At 37.8% G+C, this 10,633-nt stretch overlaps 2 protein-coding genes across 2 annotated transcripts; one reads left to right on the top strand and one right to left on the bottom strand.

Annotated features, from left to right (window-relative positions):
* Positions 1 to 804: 804 nt before the first annotated feature.
* LOC131790037 (uncharacterized) lies at positions 805 to 2,583 on the bottom strand. Its single transcript, XM_059107217.2, has one exon. The coding sequence runs from the start codon at positions 2,495 to 2,497 to the stop codon at positions 2,030 to 2,032; it is 468 nt and encodes a 155-aa protein (XP_058963200.1). The 5' UTR covers positions 2,498 to 2,583; the 3' UTR covers positions 805 to 2,029.
* Positions 2,584 to 6,481: 3,898 nt separating this feature from the next.
* Positions 6,482 to 10,331, top strand: LOC131790039 (uncharacterized). The gene is made up of 4 exons (XM_059107219.2): positions 6,482 to 7,045; positions 7,722 to 8,018; positions 8,936 to 9,271; positions 9,589 to 10,331. The coding sequence occupies exons 1-4, from the start codon at positions 6,610 to 6,612 to the stop codon at positions 9,867 to 9,869; spliced, it is 1,350 nt and encodes a 449-aa protein (XP_058963202.2). The 5' UTR covers positions 6,482 to 6,609; the 3' UTR covers positions 9,870 to 10,331.
* The last annotated feature ends 302 nt before the right edge of the window (positions 10,332 to 10,633 follow it).

Here is a 10,633-nt window from a genome sequence, read left to right as displayed (position 1 = left end):
GAATTATCATTAGTTATGAGGTTAAGGTGACAATCACTTATCTAAATCCCTCAGTCTTTCGATGTTAAGAGCAAACTGTCACTGCCTTTGTCTGTCATGTTGTCGTGAAAGAGAACCAAAAATGCCAGTCAGTCCTTCTGGCATTTCTTCATTGTCTTTTTGGTCAAATAAAGCTCAAGTCATGCCCAGTTTGATCTTGAAGATTGGTGTAATTCTAAAGAATCTCAGATGAGCACACCCCTCTCTGCAATGGGAGTCCTCCCCCCTAGGGAGCAATAATAACTGAGCTTTTCTATGCACTTTAAATTTGAAGCAGGGGGCAGGAAAGGGGGAAGATACACTTGTTATTCAGAGGCATCAGTATAATTAAGTTGCATCAGTGGTTCACTTTTTCTCTCTACTGGGTTATGACTTTGAATGAAAAAAAAGGTTTCACTGAAAATATAACACTGCAGGCAGAAATCAAAACACTGATGGACAGAACTTAAGCAGTGCTCCAAGCAGCCACTATTCGGTTGCCAGTAGGGGTTGAAAAAATTTGGTGTCTATATTTGCACCCCAGGATAGCAATTTGGTGTTTTTTGGTTGGGTAGAAAGGTCGGATGTTTATAAAATAATGCACAGTGTTTATGGCCTAGGTATAAACTAATGATAACATTTTGGATCAGATGTTTTAATCCCTTTATCAAGTCTTCCCTCAGAAAAATGTTCCTCCTTCTACTTGATGGTCTGTGCATAAGCCTGCTGGATATGTTGCATGAACCTTCAAAAGCAATGGCTTGCTAGTCTTAATTTTTTGCTATTTTGTTTTATTGTCACAATCCTTCTTTTGTTTCTGGCAACCATTATATAATGTTAGTTCACCAAACTGGTGACTTTGACTTCAAAATGAACTAAAGTTGAGTTTGCAGCCCAATTAAAAGGAATCACGTGTACTGTAGCTTCAAAACGCATAATTATTACAGTGTTGTGTCTAACTAAAAACAAACATCTGTGGTTCAAGATTTTAACCTTTAGAAGTTAATTTTTATTAATTCACGGAAGTAATGAAATCCCTTCCTTAATGATCATGACTTGACAAGAAAAAAATCAATATTATGTAAGAATTCTGAAAGCTGTACATCTATTAAATAAATAAAATTCCATGGAAGGAATTCATTCTCTTTTTTGTCATTGCTAGCCATGTTTCTAAAAGATCGCAATATAAATAACTTACAACGTCTACAATTGTTTGGTTTTGGCTAACTTATTTACACATTTAACAGATTGAATGTAACTTAACTTTTTTTTTATTTATTATCCTTGTCCACTGAAATCCTTACCAACAAAACATACTCTCCATTCTATAAATGCAGATCGAATATGTGTAATTAAAAGCGGTCGAGAAAGAGTATGTTAACACTGCAAAGAATTTGAAGCTTTTCAAGCATTCAGTTCACTCGAAATTTTAACTTCTTTGCCTATCTGCTTCCCAAAAATTGAATCCCCAAGTTTTGTGAATTGAACGCCGTTGTCGTAATAATATGATTGATGACGCTCGAGAAATTTTCAATTCTTACTTCATAGAAGACTATATGCCATCTTAAAACGATGTCAAATGTGTGTTTCATCTGTTTACATCCCAGAATATCTCTTCTGATAAATAAATACAAATTAAGTAACCAAAAAATACGCTTTGAAATTACTAATACTATGACGTACACCTCTTTTTACCTCCCTTACGCCACATAAATGAAAATAAATCGAGCTTGAAATAATGTACTGTAGGTAAGCATGTCACGATCGGCGCTCGTCTTCTTCAGCTGATCTCAGGTCCTAGCAGAAAACGAAACTAACGAAAGGCCCCCCCAAAAAAATGTGACGATAACCCATTCGGGCAGCACTGGAGATATTCACAGACTAGATTTTTTCCTTTTATCCCTTCACGAAGACAAACGTCATTCAGTAATATCGCTGACAGCTCCTGCGATTCATCAGCTCATTAAATATTCTTTTGACAGTATTTCCTCTAATTTTCCAATGTCGTGCATCAAACATGTACCTCGGGCTCGTTGGATTTGAGTTTGATTCGATCCTGAGGACTTCTGACAATGACCGATTTTCCCTTGTGTTCTATAAGCAATCTAGGTAGCTCTCCGTTTGGACGTTTTTCGAAGCAAAACCGCACAAAAGAACCGCTCAGTTTAGCGGTGGGCTTAGTCTGTAACACTTGCCAATATTTGATGCACTTAGCACGGCTGATAGCGACAAAACTCGGTGGCAATCCGATTTGAGGAACAGTTCCATCGATCCACGCGTTGATTTTTTCTGTTCCACTTTCCTTGTCGTACTGTAAGGGATCAAGTTCGAGAAGATCGCCCACAACGTTTTCCATGTCAACATCAATATCGTCGCTTTGATACCGTGCATATCGAGGTCCACAAATCGCCGAGTCATACTGACAACAGGCACAGTTTTCCCAACAAGAGCAGTGCATCCAACTGCAACTCTGGCCCATAATTAACACTATTTCATATCTGTTTCACTGCATTCTTCTTACTTGTTCACAAGCCGAACTAGGTAGAATTGTTTAGCCACCTGTGATTCTTACAGAAAGTGTTTTCAGTTTGTATCACGGGCTCAAGATAGAAACGACCTAGGTGTTTCCTGGGTAGTCCCTGAGGATACGTTGATCCATAGAAAATTAACTGGAATAGAGAGTCAGAAGGTTATTTGAGGATAACAGCATTTCAGGTTTGCGAAGAGTAAGAAATATGCAAAAATATTTGGCAAGCAATAGTTAGGAGGGAAAGATGGGCTTTGAAACACGAAATAGGGAAAAAGCACATTTTGATTACACACTGATTTACCCTACCCAAAAAGAAGAGTAACTACCTCATAAGGAGCCAATGCAAAAATATTTGGCAAGCAATAGTTAGGAGGGAAAGATGGGCTTTGAAGCGGGAAAACAAGGAAAGAGCACATTTTGATCACACGCTAATTTTACTGACCAAAGAAAAGTAACCACCTCATAAGGAGCCAATGAGATCTTGAAGGAAAAACTCACAATCATAATCTGCCTGAAATACTAGTCAACTCACAATCATTTTCAGTTCTGTATTTGATTGAATTGGGACAGTTGTACAAGTTTCCTAAGCTTGAATAATCAATGAATATATAACCTCAGATTATTCAGGCTTGCCATTAAAATTTCTCCGTGCATAACTTATTTTAATCCGCTCTCCTGGGTGAGGCAATGTCACTAAGAGCATCTTAATAACAATTTTTTTTCAAGACAAAGGAAACAATAGAGAGGTAATGAATGAAACAGGACATGGTTTTTGGACTAAGGATATTGAATAAAATGTAATGCCAAAATGAGAGGGCCCATTATTCTTATTAATTTTTTATTAGGCAATACACACAAAATAAATTCATGAAATGAATAAAAAATTTTAGGGAATGAAGTTAAACTTTTCATGGAATTTCAATGACTGGCTTTGAGCTTGTTTGTTGTCATATGTCATTTTCCATTTTCTCTTCTCTTTCATCATCATGAAAGAGACCACATAATTATCAACCTTCAAAAGGTTTTGTGGTCCAACTTTATCCTTGGTTGAAATTTAGTTCACCACTGGTTTTGATTATGATAATGAAAGTTATTCTGTATTTATTAAAGAATATTTCACTCATCTGAAGGCATTTTATAATTATGTTCAATGTCTACAACAAATACTTATCTATAGAACTTATCTACAGTATATTAGGAATTGAGCTGAAAGTTTACACTTTCAAGATTTGCCAAGGGAGTAAAAATTTTTGATATACTTCACGAGATAAATTTTGCTTCCAGCAAGTTCTGGTAAAAATACACAAATGAACCAATCAAAATAAAAGCCACGCACACTTGCAACTGCTGCCATACTGCTCTTCCACTTAGCCATTGGATGACTTAGTCAGAAGCTAAATGCACCATGGTAATATACAGTTGTCCTCCAAGCCTTGGTTGAACCAAGATCATGTTTAGGATCATGCCATTTACAGGAAATTATATATTTACAAGCTGAATTAAACACATATTTTGATTGGTGCTTTCTTATGATCTACTGGAGGACAGAAGCATAGATGAAACCATCACATTTTGCTACATTGTTGTTATCAATAAATAAATATATCTATACACCAGTACATATACAATCATTTTCAAAAACGTTGCAATTTGAAAGTATACATAAGATATATATATATATATATATATATATCTTTTTGTTTTCTCAGCAAAAAGGTGATGAACCATGCATGTGTATTTCACATTCATATGAAGCCATTAGAAACTGAAATCTCAATCCAATCATGAGAATACCAAAAATTATTCATATCTCTATTTTTTAACTGTTGGTTCTATTCAGCACTATCTTTAGTTTCACATGACTGCTTTATTATAGCCATAAAAGTCAAATGAAACTGAAAAAGTAGGTCTGATGGTATGAATAGCATTTCACCAAGAAATGGCTAAAACAATAGTGGAATTTGTCCATTTCTGGTGTACAACAGAATTAATTTGAGTAAAACTGTTCAATGTGTATATCTGAATTTACTAATGAATGCCATTGTTTTATTATTATCATTATTACTGCATTTAAGTTACTGCATTGTCCACTAGTTGTTCATCATCAAATTATTTTGAAAGAGAAGTGATAAAAGACCATTGATTCATAAACTATTCAATTATGCAAGTATTTAGCTGGAAAACTTGTCCACTTGACCACAATTAAATTGCACACCCAGTTTTTCATCAAAATTAAATTGTGACAAAACAAAAAAATATATATTTCTCTAAAACAAAATATGTATATAATATATGTTTTCAAATTGCAACATTTTTGAAAAGGGTGTACATATATATATATATATATATATAAGATTCCATGTTGCCTTGTATCTGCTCAATAATAAACCACAATAAGGTTTCAACATCAGTGATACACTTGCAATAGGCTACATCTCCGTTGTGCAATTTTTTGTTCTAGCAAATTTTGATTTTATCTCTGAAATATTACTGTGATGACCCACAACATTGTGAAATCTATTGCTGAAATCATACTATCCAGTCAAAAAGTGCCTGCATTATACACTTACCACTATTAGGTAATGCTAAAAAATGTTACACTCCATACCCCAAAATCCTCAGAAAGTGAAAAAAATAGTACGACCAGAAAATAAATTAATCCCAGCAAAGGAATTATTACTTTTTTCCAACCGTGAAAACTCTCAGTGGTATCAATTGCTGTGGATAATTGTTTTATCAAGTTCTTACTTAAGCAGCCTTAATTCGGCATAGTCCCACGACATACCACCACACCACTGACTTATTCTTCCTTTAATCTCAACATATACTTTGCAGGTAGCTGTCACTTCAAAATTCCCCATGTTCTGTTCAAACCATTTACAATTACCATGGCGGCGTTCTGCACGTTTCAGATCATGCTCGGTCCATTTTGAACAAAGTTCCTTTCCACACCCTTCCTCCGGCCTTGCTCGGAATTCTACCGTTTCCCTTGAGTTTACGTAAACTCCATCCAGTTTCATACGCCATACCAAAGCGTATTTTCCTGGAAGAACGCCGACGAAAAACTGGTTGATTTGAAGCCAACAAACAGAGTTCAATTGAAGAACTTCTCCATATCCGCTTTCCCTGTCTTTCGCTTTCTGTAAATAATGACCGTTCAGCCAAACTATATCAAAAGAAGTAGCTGGCTTCTTGCTTGTAGCTAGTTTGAAATAAAGCCCTTTGTAATCTATCGCGGTATTTTTAGCTTCAGAAATTGCCTGCCGTCCAAACCGTCTCTCGATGAGGATTTTCCAGACGATATTCTTGCGAGATATTTCGTTCCAGAATTTACAAGTCTTTCCCAAATTTATCAGATCTTTGCCGTTCAGGAAGGACGCAATACGTTCTGCAACAAGCACGGGAAGCGTTGTACTGTCAAATGAAATATCTTGAGATTTACTTTGATGAGTACCTCCGCCTTTAATCGCTTGAGATGCTCTCCAAATGAGGGCCATCTCATGTGCTCGATGTTCAAAATCTCTGGTATATTATTAGGACACCTGAGTGAAGTTACATAAACAATCTTTATTTTCCAGAAGATAGAAAAAAAATCACTGGAGGGATCACTGGAGGGATCACTGGAGAGGGGACAGTGGAGTACAGGGTCTGATGACAAGAAAGTATTCGAGTTAGGGCAACCCGCGTGTCAGTGTGCAAAAGTATTTTTCTCTGCACTGGCATATATCCTTGTAGAAATTAATCGACATGGTTTTCCCTCTCAAATTGGAGCGCATCCACGTAGTGACGACAAATTTGCTTTCATATCCCTGCGCCAGTGTTGACCAAACTCCTTATTGATGGGTCTTTATGCAAAGTTCGAGATAATTATATCTTTCCAGCTGCAAAATAAGGAGTAGAAACATTTCTTAATACAGTATGAAGGGTAGTCACGGATAACCCCAGTGTCGCCTGAAGATTGCGTGACGAAAACAAGTTACGCTCTTATGTCTATCATGTGACTCGTTCTTCATTGCAAACGGCCGACTCAAAGGAACCTTGGAGAAATAAAACTGAGCGATATGCTTGTCCCTCCTGTTGCAAAGGATATCCAAAGCGGTGATCAGCATCCAGATGGCGCATCGGAAAAAGATTCCTTCGACAGCAGAGACGAAATTATAGAGAGAGGCGAATATTATTCTCCTGAGGAGTTGCAAAAAGGTTTAACTGTGTTCACGGCCGCAGTGTTCATCACCGGAGAGATGGCTGGGAGTGGAGTCTTGGCTCTTCCTGCTGCCATTGTTGGAGCCGGTTGGACAGGATTCGGTTTACTCGTTCTCTGTTGCTTTGCCTCGGGTTACTGTGGAACGGTTCTTGGGAGATCGTGGGCGACTCTTCGTGAAAGGCATAGCGAGTACAAGGGACACGTACGGTACCCGTACCCAGCAATAGGAGAAAAGGCTTATGGAAGATGGGCGTCATTGACTGTGACTGTCTGCATCAATATCACACTGATAGGTATAGTACTGAAAATAACATTGAAATGAAATGCTTATTTATGTATTATCAATAATTGCTTTATTATAATACATACATGCGAGGCAGTGAGTTTTTAAAGTGTTTCCTTACACCTAGGCCTTAAGTATTTACTCTATTTTACATGATGTGATTTACGAAGATGACGTCTGCTTGCTCGATTATTTTTGAGTCTAATGCCCTGAGAGAATTTTCTAAAAATTGCTGTTGGGTTCCCACTTCTAAATATGTTCCTTACGTAAAGAGTCGTGTGACAGTTCATGTCAGGTTTAGCAATCAAATAGCCATTTTGAACTCTGCTTTGCCTCGTTCCCAGGACCTCTCCTCCCTGGGAAATACACGGGATCGAGGTTGTGACTTGATTTGCACTAGCATCCCGCGCGAAAGAGAAATCACCGACGTTTTTATTGTAAAGGGTAGTAAATCGTTTTTATTGTAAAGGGTAGTAAATCAAAAGGTAAAAAGGACTTAAGTCCTCTTTTTCAACTCTCTGAAGCGAAACATAGCTTCATATCAATACCATGAGCAACATTAGTCAACCTCGATGTCTTTGACAAGGCTACGAAACTAATATTTTTACATTTGGAACAAACATCCATGTTTGGACGATGAAATGTATAGGTGTTACCTGACGTTACTATTTTGATATTATGACTAGGGGTGTGTGTAGTGTTTTTGATCCTGGCGGCGCGAAACTTGGCAAATCTTGTCAATTTGCACGTGGCTGATGTTGGGAAAACCGGCGAATTGCGTATCTGGCTCGTAATTTGTTTTGCTGTTCTGCTGCCATGCTCGTGGCTAGGAACGCCCAAGGACTTCTGGGGGATCGCTGTCGGTGCTAGTGTAGCAACAGCTGTGGCTTGTTTGATGATCTGCGTCTGCATCGCATTGGATATGCCGTCTGATTTGAATACCGTTGAACAACCTACTGTAAGCTTCGAGAGTTTCTTTTCAGGTGTGTATTCCTAAGTGGATGATCATATTTAATTATACATGCTACTTATATAAAATTATATGATAAGTTGAATTATGCAAGCATTTGAGTGGTACTACTTATGTTCTGTTGGAAGACAAACGCATAGATGACGTCACCATTAACAAACTTTCGTCATCTCTATAATTAGACAAATCGGTTCTACGTTGCTGTGGGTCTGTACAGTAATAGATCACAGAAGACATCAAAATGTGGTAAAAACATCAGTAAAACAACCGGCTGCGCTTCATGTGCTCTTTTGTTTTTCTTACCACGTTTTGTCTCTATCTGTGATCTATTTAACAAATAGATTCCAAGTTGCCGTGCGCCTGTACACTAATAGATCACAGAGGACGTCAAAATGTGGTAAGAACAAAAATGTGGCACACTCGGCTGCGCCTCGTGTGTAACTGATGTTCTTACCACACTTTGACGTCCTCTGTGATCTATTACTGAACAGACGCACGGCAACTTGGAATCTAATTGTTTTATATAATAAAGAATTAAAATATACGGAAAAAAGTTTTAATGATGACGTCATCTATACGTCTGTCCTCCAATAGATCATAAGTGAGAACCAATCAGAATGCGTGCATAACTGAGCTTATTGTATAATCCTGAACAGAGGCACGTTAACATGGGATCTATTTGTTACATGAGTGCCAAAGGTCTCGGTGTGGTCAAGTCGACTTACCAGGTTATCCAGTGTAATAAAAAATGACATAACTTTTTTACTAGAATGTGCTGCGAAACGTTAACATTTCAATCGTCAGTAAGAGCTATCCACTGCGTGGCTAAAATTTCGCAGGAAAAATGAGGATGGTAGGTTTTATCTAAAGTGAACCTTATATTCATTCCTCAATGCTGCTGAGTTCTTTTAATTTCTCCTTTTCTTTTAGCTTTCGGAACTATATTATTTTCATTTGGTGGCGCTTCAACCTTTCCAACGATTCAGACAGACATGAAAAAATGCTCCAAGTTTCCAATTTCTGTGTTCTGGGCGTATGTTGGTGTCGTAAGCATGTATCTGCCTGTCTCAATCCTCGGTTTTGTGGCTTACGGCAAGAACATCACATCGAACATTCTCGAAAGCGTGAAATACGAAGGACATGACGCGGCTGCTGTTATGTTAGACATAGTGCTTGTACTGATCACACTTCACCTGCTGTTCAGCTTTGTTATTGTGATAAACCCAGTATCACAGTCTTTTGAGGATTTTTTGAGCATACCTCAAGGTTGGTTTAAATACACCCAGGGTTAATCTCACAAATTCGGCCGGAAGCAAGGGTTGCGATGAACGTCTAGCTATTCCGTAAAACAACATAGAATCTAATATTTTACAAGGAATGTGATCAAGATAGCTCTAGGGTTCACAGCTACGCTTGTATATCCAAGCGCGAAATACGAGCTTTTTTTTTCTTTCTTCTTTCGTGTAAAACTGTTTTCCTTATCGGAGTCTTGCTTTCATAAACCCCCCCCCCCCCCAACACAGCGTTTTAATGTTAGACACCTACGCTAACTTAAGTCATTTTTCGGTCTTCTTTTCCAACAGGATTTAGTGTCAAACGGTGCCTCCTTCGCACCGCCATCATGTGTTTTATTCTTGGCATTAGCGAACTCATCCCAAAGTTTGGTCCCATTCTGTCTCTTATTGGAGGATCCACAATAACTGCATTGACCTTTGTATTTCCCTGTTTGTTTTATTTGAGAATTGAACGTAATGTTCCTCTTCATATCAAGGTTTTCTTGTATGAACTCATAGCTGTTGGAATTTTTGGTGGTGTGGCGTCCACCTACTCCGCAATAAATGACATTCGAAAAGAATTCAGTTAAATCTTCAAAATAATAAAAATATCGGACTTCTTCAATGGCTAAGGTGGGGGAGGGGTGGAGGCGAGGGCAGAATTAGTCTCGTACACAGACCTTCCACGGCCAAGCGACAGAAATCGATCCTTCATTTTGATCAAACTAGTAGAATCAGGGTAAGAATTGTGTTTGATCCAGTGATAGTTCGTATTATTACTTGATGCATGAAATATGTTTGTGCTAGTTTATTATAAAGAGCTGTCATCTGGCCCTCGTGTATGATTCACCCGAGTGCCTAAGGAAAACGGTTATAAACAGCTCCCCGTCCATGAATAAAAGTACATAAATCATAACATGCAAGGCTGATGGTTGTCTTATTCTTCTAAAAAGATCTGAACATGTTGACGTATTTGGTAAGTTTGACACAACAAGCAGCCCAGGCTCAATCTGAGAAGTTTGAAAAATTTAGATATTACATGATATGACTGTTACACGAAACATGAAAAGAAACATGAACTGTATGTGAAATTCACCTTTTAGCCAAAATAATTTAAAAAGAGCTAGATTTGCAATGGAAAGTTCATCTACGGCAAAGCATCAGGACATAAATATGTATTTTTAAACAAAACCCCACATTAGTTTTGGGCGGTCTGTGAGATCTGGTTTGTTAAATGCGGCAGCATAGAAAAATCTGTGTTGGTGAGAAATTTATGTATCGAAACGCCACGTGCCAAGCTTTAGCTTCTTGTGGGCATGCGCACTCTTTTCACTTCCTCGGAAATACATCCTTT

The sequence above is a fragment of the Pocillopora verrucosa genome, chromosome 1 (genome assembly GCF_036669915.1).
Source record: "Pocillopora verrucosa isolate sample1 chromosome 1, ASM3666991v2, whole genome shotgun sequence".
NCBI lineage: Eukaryota > Metazoa > Cnidaria > Anthozoa > Scleractinia > Pocilloporidae > Pocillopora > Pocillopora verrucosa.
This window is presented reverse-complemented; position numbering and strand designations above follow the sequence as displayed.

What these genes read in the sequence shown, in the direction of transcription:
- LOC131790037 (XM_059107217.2), bottom strand. Translation starts at nt 2,497, where the DNA reads ATGGGCCAGAGTTGCAGTTGGATGCACTGCTCTTGTTGGGAAAACTGT.
- LOC131790039 (XM_059107219.2), top strand. Translation starts at nt 6,610, where the DNA reads ATGCTTGTCCCTCCTGTTGCAAAGGATATCCAAAGCGGTGATCAGCAT. An exon ending in CATCAATATCACACTGATAG is followed by an intron (nt 7,046 to 7,721) that starts GTATAGTACTGA and finishes TATTATGACTAG; the next exon opens with GGGTGTGTGTAGTGTTTTTG. An exon ending in TTTTTTGAGCATACCTCAAG is followed by an intron (nt 9,272 to 9,588) that starts GTTGGTTTAAAT and finishes CTTTTCCAACAG; the next exon opens with GATTTAGTGTCAAACGGTGC.